This window comes from Pempheris klunzingeri, chromosome 2 (assembly GCF_042242105.1).
Source record: "Pempheris klunzingeri isolate RE-2024b chromosome 2, fPemKlu1.hap1, whole genome shotgun sequence".
NCBI classification, from domain to species: Eukaryota; Metazoa; Chordata; class Actinopteri; order Acropomatiformes; family Pempheridae; genus Pempheris; species Pempheris klunzingeri.
In genome coordinates this window covers 8244430-8261758 of record NC_092013.1, presented here as the reverse complement: position 1 = coordinate 8261758, position 17329 = coordinate 8244430, and the positions used below count along the sequence as shown (strand labels likewise).

At 42.8% G+C, this 17329-nt stretch overlaps 1 protein-coding gene across 2 annotated transcripts; it reads right to left on the bottom strand.

The window, feature by feature from the left end:
• Nucleotides 1-479: 479 nt before the first annotated feature.
• On the bottom strand, nucleotides 480-16154 carry per3 (period circadian clock 3). 2 transcript variants are annotated; one of them, XM_070846596.1, is made up of 22 exons: nucleotides 16010-16154; nucleotides 11816-12241; nucleotides 11027-11187; nucleotides 10743-10861; nucleotides 10196-10394; nucleotides 9708-9759; nucleotides 9142-9290; nucleotides 8859-8937; nucleotides 8667-8773; nucleotides 8301-8457; nucleotides 7948-8056; nucleotides 7389-7517; nucleotides 7185-7293; nucleotides 6982-7093; nucleotides 6722-6861; nucleotides 6461-6625; nucleotides 5403-5654; nucleotides 4405-5273; nucleotides 3595-3787; nucleotides 3166-3352; nucleotides 1997-2147; nucleotides 480-1900 (listed from the first exon to the last, which is right to left on the bottom strand). In XM_070846596.1, exons 2-22 carry the CDS (start codon nucleotides 12100-12102, stop codon nucleotides 1784-1786), a joined length of 3843 nt encoding a protein of 1280 aa, XP_070702697.1. In that variant the 5' UTR covers nucleotides 12103-12241; nucleotides 16010-16154; the 3' UTR covers nucleotides 480-1783. The 2 variants fall into 2 exon arrangements, with proteins under 2 accessions (XP_070702697.1, XP_070702705.1); XM_070846604.1 differs by having other exon boundaries at nucleotides 11027-11184.
• Nucleotides 16155-17329: the final 1175 nt, after the last annotated feature.

The window sequence follows — 17329 nt, the reverse complement described above, 5'->3', positions numbered from 1 at the left end:
TTCAGATATAACTAATGCTTTAGGAGAATCTGTGCTAACCTCCTCAGGAGCTGCTGTAGTTGCTTCTTGTTATCATCACACCTGCAGTATCGCCATTGGTCTGAACCACCGTGGTTCGGCCACAAACTTGTAATTTGGTGCCTGCCAGGATGGACTTTGGTGTGTTTGTGATCTAGCAGATCCAGATGCCACACAAGGTTACCTAAAGTTAGATAGAGATACTGAATCTACAAAAGACCAGAATCAATTTAAAAAAAACTACTTTCTGGAAAGTTAGCTTCTCCTCAGGGCCCCAAACATGCACATGACTTTGGTGCCCTCAGTGGTAGTTAACGTCCTGCTTGTGGTGTCAAGTATGTGCACACTTTTTTTAATGTTTTGTGTCAAACCTGCTCCCACTTGTAGCACGGACGGGTGTATAAGCTGCAAAACTTCACCCATGATAGTTGGTATCAGCAACAACAACAATCACGCCAAAGTACACATTAGATCATAGTTCATTTATTCATTCCTTTGTGTCACAAACAGTCCCTGAATTCAAGACAAATGGCTTTTTTGTTTTGTGTACTTTTTCTATAAAATACATAGTACTCTTATATACTTTCGATCTAAAAACGGTAGAAAACCCTGGTCTGTCTTGCACTGTCGGACAACTGTATCGAAGGACGCAGCTCTCAATCGGTCAGCTCGCACGCACATTCACTAACTCACCTCAATCTGACTCCAGTATGAGAAACGTTTGACAACATTCACAGAATTACAATGGGTTAGTCAGTTTCTCACTGTCACACACACGCACACGCACACACACACGCTCACGCACGCACACACACACGCACTCACAGAGTTTGGACGTTCAGGGCCACGCTGTGTCGGTTTACAATTAGAGGTAAGCTACGGGTACTTGTAGGGTGACAATCAGGTAGGGTACTGGGAGGAGAAAGGCCTTGCTACAGGAAGGTTTGGACATCAGGGTAGCATTGTGTTGTAGCACTAAACTCAATTTGAAACCAGCAACATTTTTGCTGTTGTTCATAAGTCAGAATAACATTTTTTTTTTTTTTAAATTGATGCTCAGGACGAGAAGAAACCAACCTATGGAATAAAGAATACACTCCAATAACAGTTAATGTACAAGATCAGAATTTGAACATTATAAACATAGAGCAGCAAATGTGTCTTTGTCTTGGTGTCCACCAAATTTACCATGCGTCAACCACGGTCGGTCACCATGCAGTTGAAGTAGCAGATGTGGTACACGTACTGTACAACCTGCACTCCATGTCTCTGGTGAAGAGTCTGGTGTGTTTTCTGATACACAAGCTGGGCCAGCACCCAGCCACACCCATCCTACGGACCAAGTGTGTGTACACAGTGCTCATGTTTATGGGGGCAGGAGCCATGGGACTCTCTTTCTATATTAAGTGTCATGTCATGTGGCTCATAGTGCCAAAGGATCTGGTCAGTCTTAAATACAAACTAAACCCTACAGGGGTCTATAAACACAAAAAGTAGAGAGGTATAGTATTTATGGTCCGATAAAGGCAGTCACATTAGGCTGACTAAGAGAAAAAGACAGTAACAATGCCCGTCGCTCTCGTCTCCTCTGTTTCTTAGGGCCTGGTCCAGCCTTTACAAAACACATCGAACATCAAACTTAAGCATAGAGACCCACTCCTCCTGATTGGTCAGAAGAGATGCATGGTGGGAGTAGTCGAGGTTTCTGGCAGGTCTGGTCCACTGTGGTTTTGGGTGGTTGTTTTTTTTTTGGCTTCTGGATCTCTCAAGTGTCCACCACAGGTCCGATGGGGTCCTGTTGCGGGTTTTCCAGAAGGGACGAGCTGTCGGGAACAGGAGGGTGAGGGGAGAGAGCGACCCCTGCACTGCAGCTAACGCAACCCTGTGAGACACAAGACACGTGAAATGTGTGGGGAATGTCAGGGGAACGGAAAGATGAATATGTGTGTGGTGAGAGTGTGTGAGTGGAGATCCCCACCTGTGTGTCGATCTCCTGTGGGACAGTGTGCCGCTGGATCCAGGGGTGAACCTCTGCCAGCTCCTCTCTCTGCTCCTGGTTGAACCACGGCTGGAGGGGCTGGAGCACCCGAAGTTTCTCCCTGTCTTCTGCCAACACTTCATTCTGGTCCCTGGAGGAGAGGAAAGACAAGATTCAAGGCAAAGATGAAGGGTTAAATGACATGGTAATGGTGTAGATAGAGGAGGAAAAAAAGCATTTTACATACATCTTGCATGTATAAAACATTTTTTTTTCTAGAAAAAAACATTAGAAAAATTGAGATTGCCTTACATTCAAGGATTAGACAATGTCATTACACAATCATATCAGCAGAGGGCACCGCACCTGTATAATAACCCTAAACTCAGTACAAGACAAGTATGGTGCCAGGGATAAAATAGTAGTAGTCTTTAAAAAGTAGCTAGGGTTCCAATGTCAAGATCAAGGCAATCATAGAGGCAGAGTCATCAAACATCTGCCAAGCTGCCATATGTCAGTAAAAAGAGAGAGTTTTTGAGCTTTGAAAAGTTGAAAAAGTTTTGACTTTAAGAGCATCAAAAGAGCTTGACAGTAGACTGAAAAACATAATAAAGGAATGACTTTATTATGAGGCACTAAAAATAAATAAATATACATATATATATATATATTTTTTTACAATTACTGGTTTTCAGTTTCATCCTTCTGTTGTTATTTTGCCGTGGAGGGATAGAACAAGGAAAGCATGATTTACATATAATAGGAGGCATACTAAGGAGAGAATGTCACTCTTCTTGAACCAGAGGCCCACTGTGAAGCCTCTGGCAGTCAACACAATAACTTCCACTTCCCTATACAGGGTTTCACATGACTACATAGATGTACTGTACACGTATTTTGTTTAGTGATGCTCTCGCAAAGGGGACAGAACTCCTACCATAAGGTGCCCGTTTCTTGGCCAGCTCGTTTGGTGACGGTCCACTGGAATAAGCGTTAACGTTAGCTATTACGTGCCAGCTAGCCAACGCTGGCACTCTGCTCTGTGTGGAATGAACTGGCTACACTTCAGTGTGTGATGCCAGAGCAAATGCCGACCAATGTTTTGACAGGACTTATTTTTGTTCATCATGGGTGGATTGGAAACGGTCAGAGGAGAGTTGCTTGTGTACCTGGTGTGGATCTGGTACGTCATCATGACATGATCAGGCGTGTGCTGGATCATGCTCCACAATGAGTTCTCCACCCGAGTGTCAAAGCTGTGCTGGTGCTCTGCCAGTGCCTCCTGGCTCTTGCGGGCTTTGCGTGATGTGTCTGAAGAATCGTTGCTGGCAAAGTATTTGCTGCTGTTGCTGCTGCCTGTAAGTCAGGGAGAGCTCTGCATCAATCACTTCAGCCTATTATCAAGTGAAACTGTTGCTCTTCTCATCCTCAACCACATTGTTTAATTTGATTATGTAACTCAGCTGAAGTGTATGTGGGATATTAGCAACATTATCCCCAAATAGACACAGACTTTCAGCTATGAATGTGTTTCACAAATATTGCAGGACAGTGTTTCTTTATGTGTGTAAAGTATGCATGTGAGGTTTTCCTCCTACCAGTGTGAGATGTGGAGGTTCCATTGGAGCCAGATCCAGATCCAGATTCCAGGGAGCCTCCGGACTCCCCTGAACCAGACCCTGAAGCATTGGAGCCGGTCCCTGACCTGGCATCCTCCTGCAGCAGCAGGTCGAGCAGCTCACTGGATGTAGACTGGGTGTCATGGTTCCCAGACTCACTGGGGTTATCACCCTGATTAAGGCAAAGGTTTAACGGTGAGTCAAACCAAGTAATGTGATACAATATGCGATATAACTGGAGAGTTTTGTACTGTACGCCAACATATACTCGGTATGTATGATAACATATCTACTAGAGGTGTAATGGTACATGTATTCATATCAGAGATTTTTTGAACTGATCTTTCAGTGTGTGAATACCAACCAAATTCAGCGTTGTTTTAACCACTTTAAGCAAATGTGTGAATATCAGTAGTACAAAAAAACAGTTTGGAGTGCAAACCCAACTTTATGAACTTTTTGATCCCCAAGTACAAGTTGGAACTGTTGCACAGTCCTAATTACAAGCTGAGAGCTGCTAATGTGAATACAAGTAAAACACAGTTCAAGTACAAATAATGTTCTAATTGCTGCACCTCAATGGATACTTATTTGAGATTTTTTTTTTTTTTACTTTTAAGCAAATGTTATTTTTTTATTAGTAGGCGTGCATACCAAACCGTGACTGAGATACGCTCTGAATCATGATTTTTGTGTACCGTTACACCTCTTATATCTGCTGAGAGAATGATTTGAACTTGAAGGAAGTTGTAAGAAAGCAAAAGTTGTGGCATGCTGAAGTAAACTCACCTCATTGGCATGTTGTTCATGGAGGCTCTCTGCGTGGTTGTGCCCGGTGCTGCTCTGCCCTTCACTTGGCTTTGGCAGCTCCTCCTGCAACAAGTTCAGCTGCAGTGGAGAACTCGAGCGTGAGCTGGAGAATAAAGCCCGAGGCTCAGCTGCCTCCTCCTCTTCTCCGACAGAGGAGCTGGCTCCGTGTGGGCAGAGCAGAGGGGCTTGGGAGGTCTGTGGGTGGGGGGCAGGCTGGGCTTGGCACTGAGGCTGAGGGAAGGAGGGACTGCCAGGCGCAAAACCTGCCATGGCGATGGGGGTCTGGGGCAGCATGGAAGGAGCGGACGGTGGGTAAATGGACGGGTAACCTGGAGTGAAAGTTGGGTAGTTGGGCAGGATGACGGCCATGACTGGAGTCACGTAAGGGTTGATGCCCTGGGCTGGAGCCATGGGCTGCAGATTGTGAAAGTTCTGGATATTCTGCAGATTCTGAAAGGGCTCCATCTGGATTGGTTGCATGTCTGGCAGGCTCTGAGTGGGCTGCATAATGTTGAAGTTGTAACTGAGCTGAGTTTGGTCAGGAGGCTGCATTACCACGGGGGTCACTCCAGGCAGCTGTTGTGGTCGGGGCGGTTGAACTGGGCCAGGCTGGGATGCCATCATGGAAAAGAATGGCGCCTGGAGTTGGGATGTTTGGCTGAAGGGCACACCCATCTGGGGCTGGGAGGACTCTGAGGATGGCCAGGAAGAGACGGGGACGCGGCGAGGAGGGCCAGGAGGGGAAGCGTAGCTGTCTGAAGAACCCTGGGGTTTGGAGCGTTTGTGTTTGGGCTTTCCTCTCCGAGAGCGGTTCCACCCACCACCGCTCAAAGGACGTAGGTAGTCACCTGCAGAAAGATGGACACAGGCTGCAGAATACATTTGACTGAAGTGTCCCTGTCCCCGTAGTGTCCCTTAAATTCAGCAGCCACTAAACCCACATATGTTGTTTGTAATTTTTATGAGTAAATACATACCTGGGTGGTGAGAGTGAGCCATGGAGCTGTTGTCCAGCTGCAGATAGGAGCTGTAGGGGCTCTGGAGAATGCGATGGCGGAATCGATCTACATACTCTTGCTCCTCCTTCTGGGTGTGAGCTGACAACACCTCCTTGGTGAGACCTACAAACCTTCGTTCCCCAGCAGCGGGACTCGGGGCTGGACGGACAGGGGTTGGAGCAGCATCAGTAGGCTCACTGTCCATCGGAGCATCCTCCAGTGCTGTGGCCTCTGTGGGAGAACATTGAAGAAAAAATACTCCAAAATGAGAGTAATCCAAAGCTTTTCTTAATAAAGATTTAATTCAGGTTATTAAAATATAAGACCTACAGAACAGTTACAGAGGAGAATCTGTGACTCTGTGGTAGTAAAGATTATGAGGCTGTGATTGAAACCTTTAGTTTGATATATAACCTGTGTGTTAATCACAATGTTTGGTTTGAATGTGTTACTACAAGCACTTAAATATTTTTAAGAAATAGAGCTGGGGAAAGTTCATAAGTAAGGAAGAATGCCTTTAGGGGATCGGCTAGCCTCTTTAGAGCAGGCTAGGCCTCATATGGTAGAAATCCTCCTTGCTCCCCAGAGTGGGTGAAGGCATTACATCATGTTGGAAGATGAGATGATTTCTTTTTGAGGAATTGCCAGAAGAGAACACAATAATTTTCTGCTGACTCTGGAAAAGAACTTTCTGGAACAAAGGAGGAGATTCAGCCTCACAGAAGAGGCTTCAGGAGATATAAGGTAGAGTTTAGACAAGCAGTAAGGGAGTTGACTTCTGGGACCTGTTCTGGTTTATTGTTCTATTTGCCTTTTTGTATAAAATAAACTCTTTTGCACCAGATTTTTTGCCTGCTTCTAGTGCCTATTTTTCAGGACTCCCTTTTCCTGGCTCCACGACTCTCACAGAACCAACCAGAGAGTTTTTGATAACGTGTTTAGAAGGACTCCAGTCTCTATATAGCCCTGAAGTCGTGAGTTTTTGCCTCTACAACTTCAATGATGTGATACACGGATGTAAGGTTATGTTTATGTACCTGATTCAGGCTGCGGCACATGGACGATGGTGCTGCTGTATGAACACTGACTGGTGACTGAAACTACACTCATGGCCTTGGTGGACATTGTGATGTCTGTCAGAGGTGCTCCAACGACTGCTGCGGCCGTAGGGGCCACTGACACCCCACTGTCCAACGCTACCACTGAAAAGTGAGGAGAGACGAGGTGAAAAACAATTAACGATTGACCCAAGTGATAATTGAGTAGTAAACTGCATAGTGTATGTGGTGTGTTTCTACCATCTGAGCTGGTCTGAGCTGTGTCAGTCGCTCCAACAGGCTTGTCATCTTCAGAGGTAGAGGATGATGAAGAAGAGGTGGCCAGGGAATGAGAATCACTCTTCCGCTTGAGAGCTGGACCGGTGCAGCCCTCCAAATATCTGTAAACCATAAACACAGGCCCGCACACACACAAACAATTAATTGTGTGACAGGAATTAGGTGCTTTAACATTAACTCAACTGAAATGAACTAAGACTGCCATGACGGCCACCACACACCTGATGATGTTGTCCACACAGTTGATCTGCTGATAGGAGGGAATGTGTGTTGGCTTCCTGCCCTCTTCATGATCTCTGACCTCAGGATTGGAGGCTGGGGGGGGCAGACGTGCTGGAGGAATAAAGGGTCATTTAACCCAATGTTAAAATATTGGGTTTTGTATGTTGTTTTGTATTGGTATTTACGTGTGGGGCTACATTACCTGTGGCCGGTTTTCCAAGAAAAGCAATTTTGTGGCTGGAATCCCGATAAGCCTGCTGGCCCCATGTCTTGACTCTATTCACATCGGCACAGATCTGCTGCAAAGTCATCTACAATAAGACACACAGAATGTATCAGCATGATCGACCTTGGCAGCAGGGTTAGCGCTGCCCTCCTGGCCTGTGAAGTTACTGTGATGTCTCACCGGCTCCCGGTGTGAGTCCTCCCACAGGTTACCATTGCTGTCACTTGACGAAGCTACGCTGATGTAGTGCTCATGAGAGCCGTTACTGCCCAGACTTCCGTAACCACTGGAACCGTTGTTGTGCACCGGCTGTGGAGAAGAGACACAAAGAAGAGAAGGCACTGGAGAGACTCAAACTCAAACAAACAGAAAGAAAAACAAAAGATAAAGAGAGTGTGTGTGTGCATGTGTACTAGCTTCACATCCCATTTGTGTTGAATGCCTCTAATGGTGATGTAAATCAAAATGATTTTGTTTCTACAGTGAGTGTGTGTGTTTGGGTTAGTAAATGTGTATGGACACGTCTGCGGTCTGTAGACTTTTGCTGTCATTTAATCTATCAATTTAGTTCGGCAATAAAAAGTGTCAAAAAGACAGATGGCCGTACAATTTGGTCTTATGATATATTATTTAGTTTAGCAACCAAAACAAAAAACAACCAAATGATTGATTTCATATTGATACGAAACAGATACAAGCAAGTAAATGTTTGAATTTCTTTCAACACTGAAATAATGACCTGCAGGAAAAGTTTATAGATTTTCGCTTGCAGATCTTTTATATCCTCATGGGTGACTGGAATATCGTCCTTGGTCTGAGCAGCAAACACATCCTCATTCAGTGGACTCCTGGTGACAAAAGACACAGTGACGTCAACTATACTGTGATGTCATTTTATCTCATTTGTCTCTTAGCAACAATAGCACTGCTACAACACTTTCCCATAAAGCAGGTGGATTACAGGACAGACCATAAATAACAAATACCAAACACCACCTGAGCACACGGCATTTAGCCTTTATTTGTGAATATAACACTTTTTAACTCTGGTTTGTCTTTGTGTGGTTCTGAGTTTGTGATGTGTCTACTTACGTCCTGACTTTATGCCGTCCAATGATGAAGGCCACCTTGCGGCTCCAGGGGTTGATGAAGCTGGACCAGCTGGTGTCCAAGGTGATGTGGTCTCCATTTTGACAGCGCATACGCACCGGAGAGTGTTCAAACGGGGACTGGCCGGCATACTTCAACACTGCACATGGCGTGAAGAGGGGTGAAAAAAACAACAAGAAAGGGGTGAAGATCAACAACACTTGGTGAAACCATGGGTGGATCCCACTTAGGGGATTTTTGTAAATTAATTGTTTACCATGTTCACAGTCAAAATCAATGACAAATTATCCTCTAAACTACTACGGTCTAATTTTGAACTTAAATCTTTAACCCTTCTTGAACACTTACCTTTCCGGTGCATAGACAGCATGAGGGGGCGGTCATCTGGGTGAATGCAAGTCAGCAACGACGTCCCAATCAGATCCTGAGGAAGGTATCCTAGCAACGGCACAGCCCTATGGATAGAGACCATTACATGAGCTTCAAGGACGCACTGCTAATTTAAAGTGTAAACTCTGATTGGTTTGTGTGTGTATTGACCTGTCATCCACTTCCAGGAAAACACAGCCTGGGGAGTGTGTTGTGGTGAAGATCCGCTTGTCCATGGGGATCCGAGGTGCTGCATGAGCAAACAATATCGAAGTCAGGGGTATGTCAAATGGAACTTTCTTACATGTTTACGACGGGAGAGATATCTTCAGTTAGAAATTAGCCAAAGTTCTGTGTCCAAACTAGACAATAAGTACATAAACTATATCAACTATTCATGGGGCATGAATGGGGTGTTTGAGTTGTGTGCAGTTTGTGGTGCTAATAATTGTACCCTCATATCCAGAGATGATGCGTTCAGCCAGCGCCAGACAGCACGGCTCCTCCTCCTCCCCACTGCTTCCTCTTCCCTGCACCTTCAGCAGGTAGGGTGTTATGCGAAAAGGATTATAATGCATCTCACCCTCGCGGTCCTTCCCACCCCTAAAACAGAAAATGAAATTTAATTTCCAAAGTGATGTGTTAACTTAACATCATCTTAACATTTTAGTCAACAACAAATACGAAACACTGAAAATTATGTTTCAACAAATGCAGACAGCCACGTCTACATCTTTGTTCTACAAAAGTAATCCCTCTGTCAGTATATGCTAATTTGTTCTATCTTTAGCTAGCTCACAAAGTCTCATGGGCTCGGCAGGATGTATGAGGAGCCTTAAAAAGCCTTAAAAAGCAACTTTCAGGTGTGCTTTACTGATATCTATCGGAAGAGGTAGGTAATTGTGAGTAAATTCAGATAATATTCTGCAAGAATCTGAGGAATTCACATTTTTCTGACCACATCCTACTTCCCTAGAGATTAAGATCCTTCATAGAACAAAGACATATACATATACTGACCTCATTCTGCAGAAGAAAGACTTGACCTGGGCACAGTCAAACAGTACCCCTACTGCAGAAACAAAGAGCAGAGAGAAGTTAGTGATCAGAATCAGAAACAGTTTTATTGCCATGTAAGTTTTCACATTACAAAGAATTTGCCTTGGTATATTGGTATATATATATATATATACAAGAAACGTGAATATAAAAATATGAATAGAGATATTCACAATACAGAATATAAGAAAAATATAATACATTTTTTGTGTTATGTTTTTTAGTATTCATGTTTATAGTTAAAAAAGCGTAAAAATAAAAAAAAATAATTCTATTCTGACAGTAGCACCCCACTACATTTGTTATCTTTTTGTTTTTTGTCGGTTCAAAATTTATATGAACAAAGAAAACAAAAGTTTAAGTTATCTAATATAAGCTGAAATAAAACTTAATTAAATATATAAAAATGAAAACCTATTCAAAATATAACAAATGTGGTCCAAACACACCTGTGTGTGAGTTACTCCAGGGTGGCAGGTGCGGCTGAGCCGTGTGTGAGTAGAAGACGTTAACGTCTTGGTGGAAGAGCAGCTCCACAAACTTGGTCGACTCCAGGAACTTCCTCTTGCAGCACAGGATGCTGGGAGCCTGCTCCGACGAATACAGCACACGGCCGCTCGACAGGGAGAAAACCATCACGAAGGAGTCCTACACACAGACACAGAGAGACGAACGCACGCACATGTAGAAAGAGACACACGCACACAGGCGAGCCAAGTCACAGACACACACAAAAGCAGTAAACACACATACACTCACACACCCGCCCTGGCGTGAGGCAAAAATAAACGTACATGTGCACGTATGTATGAAAGTTTGCTTCATTAAGACTGTCCACAACTGTGACAGAGCTTCGACTTAGTGCCAAAATAAGAGCAGCTCAATCAATCCTCTATGGGTAATATCTTGCCATGACTCTCAGATATGTGTGTGCTCAGTAACAACTGCATGCAACAATAATCAGTTACTGTAAATTGTGTGTGAGAGTGTGTATACCGTGTTTTTAAGAGTGTGTTCGGAGGTGACTCTCTCCAACTCCTCCAGGGTGCAAACAGTAGCATCTCTCCTCTCGTCCTGGCCATTTTGCATCAGGAGTTTGTAGTATTGGCTATTTGCTACAGAGGTCAACACAAACACACATGCTGCTTTGAAACGACACCTGATGATTTCAGACTTGTTGGAGGAAAAAGTGGTGTTTTTTTGACTGTTCTGATATTAAGGAAAAAACAAGAATTTCTAAGAGTAACAAAGGTTTCCAGGTGTGTCTTTAACTTATTTACCTTGCACTTGTTTGACGCAGCTGAGCGCATAATGTAAGGCCTCCACTGTGCTGGCTTTGCTGCGACTGCGTTTCTCTGATGGAAGCCTCTTCTTCATTTCAGCCACTGTGACCATTACTTCTCTGTGGGCCTGCCCTTTGCCACTATCTGTATTCTCGCTGCTACACACACATTCGGAGAGTTTCACTCAATAAAATACCGTGGCAAATGGAAAGGTTTCAAGCCATTAAGTGAACTGAGAGTTGAAACAGGTCTCAAGTTTCCTGGGAGTTTGTTCCAGAGATACGTGGTCTCTAAAAGCTAAAGGCAGCCTCTTGTGTTTAGCTTTGACTCGGGGGACAGTGAGCAGAGCTGTCCCAGATTATCTGAAAGGTCTGGATGGTTCATAAGGGAGGAGGAAATCAGAAGTAAACACATTTGGTGCTTTATAAACCAACAGTAGTAATCTAAAAAAAATCAAAGTTTACAGACCAACTTTCTGATTGAACTTTCTTGCCATGGCCATGTGTACTCGTGGTCCTCTGTGATTAGCAACATTGTAGACATGCAAACTTGTTTTTATCCTTAAAATAAATGGTAACTGCATAACCTGTATGATCATCTGACTGGTGTCTGAAGTACACACATACGCATTTGAACCTATTTTCAGCAATGTTGCCCTCAGAAATGACTTTGGTTAGTATAATGTTATAACAGATAAAACTGCAGGGCATAGCTACAAAAATAAAAAAGACAATGGTATGGCGTGAATAAATAAACAAGTCAAAGCACACGCAAGCAGAAAAATACCTCTTGGATGAAGCTGAGGTAGATCCGGTGGCGCTACCAGGGCTAAGATTGGTTGCGGAAGAGAGGTCATGTGATCCGCTTGTCATCTCCTCATCTTCCTGCCCCACTTCTCCGCCTGAGGCCCCGTTCGCCTCCCCCCTGAGGCATTCTGACTGCACCCCTCCGTCTTGCTGCCCTGACGACACCCTCTGCTCCTCTCCATCTTCTCTTCTGGCTGACAATACCACAGGCTCCTCTCCAACTGGACCGCTGTCACCTCCAGGCATCTCCACGCTTTGGTCACACATCAATATTAATTTATCCAATCGCAGTGGTCTGTCAGGGTCTTCATATGTTCATCAAGGTGAATGGGTTCCATGTGGTGACGGTAAACTACTGTTCATTCAATCAGTGCTGAATGTTGAGTGTACGGACCTTCCTTAAGCACTGTAACATAAAGAAAATAAAGAGAGATGATAAGAAACATGGAACGTGGAAGAATTATCGCTGCCTACCAACCTTTCCAAACTGAAGTTGGGGGCTTGTAGCCACCAGACCATGAATTTGAGGAAATGGAAACCAGAAAGTTAACACCTACGGTTCAAGGTATCACCATACCTGCTGAGCAACCTGCTCAAACCCCCGCAGACACATTGTTTAGACATTGTTGGGATAAGGCAGCAGCTAGCTTATCATAACTCCATTTCTATTCTTAACCAATTAATGTCTAAATCTAAATGTGCTCTGCTGGTAGGGTTTTCTATGCGATGAATAGACACGTGCTGGGTTGCAATTCCATATTACATACTTACTTGCATACAGTGTGTACTATATACTAAAGCCATTGTACCACCATCAACAATTTATCAATTTTATTTCATTTTTTCAGTAGTGTACATCAACAGCTTGCTTATAAATCAACAGTTTCTTATTATGCATACTGAATGTTTTGATACTTTTTTGTACCTTATGCTGCTTAGAATCAGTATGTATCATGATACTGGTGCATAGTAATGATGCATACGTCTCATTTCATAACAGGAAAAGCACAGGAGTAATTGATTACACTGTGTGGGCCAGTTCCAGGCATGACTTTGACGGACTCATTTAATAAAACACAGCCATTATAAATGTAATAATTAGTTACATCTGTGTTTTTCCTGCTGTGGTATGTCAGAATGTCTGCAATGAGAAATGTTTGTTGCTGGAGGGAAAAAGCCAACTTAAAATGCCTAAAACTTGCACCAAGTCTGGTGTGGCAAAAGCTTCAATGTAAATACCAAAAAAAGAAAAAAAAGAATCACGTTTCTGTCCTCTCGCAACACAAGGCACTTTATTGCCAAATATAAACAACTAAAATGTTCTATGCAGTAAGACAATGTTTTCCTGTCTAAAATGTGAAAAAAACACAATCTGCCTTGTTATCTAATCCTATTGGACTATCTGACCATCAAAATGACTCACTGCTCTCTGACTCACTCCCCTCATCTACGCTTTACACATATGGACGCATTTCATCCATCAGTACTGCCACAACCATGTACACTTCTGCCAAATGCCAGCTTTAATACAACACTGATAACACAACAATTATGTGATACTCTGTACCATAACAGCTGGAGCCCACAGAGAATTTTTCCTCTGAAGTTAAATGCAGCTCAAATTCAACGTAGACAATCAGAAGTAACTCATCTTTTTCATGTTTACAGATAAAGTAATATAATCTTAATTTACACACAGTATTTCAAAATTGTTTTTATGGTATATATTTCAGAAATCAAACTCAGCATGATCTAAAGCTGCAAAAGAAAACAGTGGTAACATATTTACCTTCTCCAGTACACTGCCTTTTGCAAGTTTTTTTTCAGCCATCATAATATCAATTATAAACAAACACACACAAACTGCAGCTACCGCCACCTACACACAGCAGTGAGACGAGACGAATGAGACAGAGGGAAAGAGGGAGAGACACCGAGAGGAGCGCACAGGAGCCAGCGAAAATATCCTGCCTTGTTCAACAGGTCGTCACTGCAGGATTACATAACCAGCTTGCTCAATTCGGAGCGTATAAGCTATCCTCCTGTTATGCCTGTACTGTGTGTGTACAATGCCGAGCTGCAGACCCATGACTGCTGTGGTGCAGGTATGATGCTTTGGCCTTGCCTTTACTGTACACCACACAAACAGACCTGATAAGACCCTGCTAGGATCAAGGTGCTGGGCCAGGTTATTAATCTGTACTGTTTTCTGCCATTTCTCAGAGAGGAAAGTATGAGTTTGAATTCTTGTCACTCCCAAATATATTGACTGGTTATTTTATACGAGAATTATCTGGAAAACATTAAATCTACGTTATTTATGTTTTAATGGTTTGAATACACCAGTGGCGTTTGTAGATGCAGGAGTAAAACTGTCCCATTTCTATAATTGTGGAAAGTTGAGAAACACAAATTTTGTACAGAGTTGAACTGAATTGCATATAGATACTATTTATATGATCAAAACTAAAATAAAATTACTGGGCAAGGCCATGAAGAAATACTTTGTCCTGCCAGTAATAGCAGAACTTGGATGGACTTTCTTTTTAGGCAACAAACTATAAATTATAGTGAAACATAGATAATTGGATTGGCACAGAGTTTGTGATTTTGGTTGCAGCACTGTGAGCACATCAGTATTTGGAAATTTCCCCATTTTCAGCCATATCGTCCAGCCCTGAATATGTAGAACAACAAAAACTTCAATACTACATTTTTTCTTTTATTTACAGCTTGCAGCAGCTCAGAGTTTGGACGACTGACTTGTGTGATAGTATTATGATATGGTAATATGATGACAATATAATTCTTTTGAAAGTTGCTTATTGATAATATTGAATCATTGTGGGAAAAATGGCACTTCAGGCCAAACAGGACTTCTACAGAAAAATACAGAAGGACTTCTTCTGCATTTTACTTGCTACAGTAAAATGCCATCTTATAAAAACTGGTCCCATCACACAAGATGTAGTAAATACTATGATGAAATAATAATGAAAACAAACTAAGAGGCTGATCTTTTCATCTCAAAGACACACTTAATTCTCATCATTTGAACCATATGTGGTGGGGTTACACCGTGCTCAGCCACTTTATACATGCTATACATCCTCAGATCCACAACATTCATGAAATCACAATTCTATAGTGACCTGAACCTGAAAGGGTGACAGTTATTTCATCTGATTATAGGTTTAAGGTACATGCAGAGTAGTAGTAGTGTAGTAAACTTGAAGATACACCTGTATCTAGGTCACCTCAAAAAACAAGAGTATCATTACAACTACATAAACATACAAACACAACTGATATGAAAGGTCAAAACAAGTAATCACCAGTACCTGCTTTTCATGGCTTCTTCCACTGGATAAAGAAGAGCTTTCCTCAATAACAAGACCTCAATAACAACCCACTACCCACTCATTCCTACACAAAACAAACCTGACACTCTTCACGGTTCACCACCCCCCTCCCCACATGAACTCAATAACCTCAGTAACCACACGCACTGTAACGTTACATCTTAAGGCTTTAAGAGGGGCGAGCTCCTAAAGCTCAAACTTAACTAAAGCACAACCACCATTTTGACATCTTTAAAATGACACACACATGTTGCCACACACCTGGGTAGCTACATATGACATTTTGTGGAACAATATAAAATTAATACAGTATGTATGTGTATATTAATATATCTTGTAAATGCAAGCGTGTTATGGCACGGAGTGGTTTAATGAGCTAAAGTTTCAAATAGCTTGCTGGCTAGTGTATTAGTTTATACGACCATTGCACTTGTTATTCACACAATGAGAGCGTGTCAGAGCAGCACTACATGCATTGCAATTTGTTAAGAACTCGCTAAGCGCCACTAGCTAACTACAGCCCCTCGACTTATGGCAGACATGTTACTTAACGTTAGCTATCACATTAGCAACACACACTACACACCACTGTGCACAGCCAAGTCATATTTCACTGTCTGGGGATGTTGAGCTGCAACGGTACACACTCACAAGAGTGCATAAGGATTAAAGAACACAAAAGTGCGATTCAAATTTTCACCTGTTTACATCCACTGTCCTCTCTGTTAGGTGCCGTGGGCGAGGTGGTTAGCTTAGGTTAGCCAACTCGCTAACGACACCTCAAATCTTTTGTCATGCGGTGAAATATTTACCTTTAGGGGTCCGGGTGTGTCTCAAATTCAATAACCAAAAATTAAAAATCGATAAAAGTGATCGCTGGGTAGTATTATTAGTATTTTCTTGAATTATATCCCAATCACGTAGCTGAATCGTCATCCGCTCCAGACACACAGTTGACACATTTGACACATTTGTGCAACGTGAGGCCGGCGCACCATAACCCCGCCCACTCCGCGATGATTGGACAGGATACATTTGTATCTGCCGTGTGATTGGCTAGAGGGTGTGGCAGTGGGCGTGTCTGTAGCAGCGGGCTGTTAAGGGCTTGTTGGTGGTTCACGTGGACATCCATGTTACACAACAAACGGACAGCTTGCCCAGGACTGGACTCGACTGCGCAGGCGCCGACTCCTCCATCCCTCCATCCTTCCATCCATCCACCCACCTCTCCACGACTGAATGAATGAACAGAGCCGCTGAAGCAGCTCACACATCTTGTAAACAACATTAATCTGTTAACAAGAGATTTTGACTTGCTGTCAGTTATCTGACATGCAAACAACACTTTTTCTTGATCCAAGGATCACAAGGAAGATGGGTGTGATCAATGATTTTCATGATCATTTCAGTCATTTTTAAAGCAAAAATACAATACAGTTTGACAGTTTACAGTTTGAAAACAATGAGTGGCTGCAGCTCTAATAGGTTTAGTTAGATTTATCTATTTTTTATTTCTACAGTTGCCATGGCAACAGTTGTTTTTGATACAGTAATGTCTGTGATGTTTTTGACATTCACAGTAATAATGCACTCGTAATGCAGTGCTCAGTGAAAGGTTCACCATGTGGTATTTATGGTAATTGCAATGGCAGGGTAAAGTGGAGCCCAACAGCTCATGCCACCTGCAGCAATGATTACCAACCAGGCACTTGAAGCCCGGGGGGGTTACACGGAAAACATATGTAGTAGCTCAAACAATTTGGCAAAATAGAAGAAAAATACATATCAACATACTGAGTCTGTTGTGACACCTGAACTATGTTGTAATAGAGTGTGTGTGAAGTCTAAACAGTTCACTAAAAGTATAAAGAAGGATGAGGAATCCTTGAATTGGATTCGTGGTTCGAGTAGCTGAAGACTATGGGTGTGTGAATCCCATCAGAGTATCACAGGAGCAGATGCTCAGTTTAGCCCTCTAATGGTCAACCAGTTTTCATTCTTGCTGTATCACTGTTACATAATCAGTGAAATACTTTATACATGCAGGTAATAGACAAATGGTTGCAAACAGTAAAGGACAAAGGGTTAAAATAACACCCAGTTTAAAACCAATTAAAAAAACATGGCAGGTG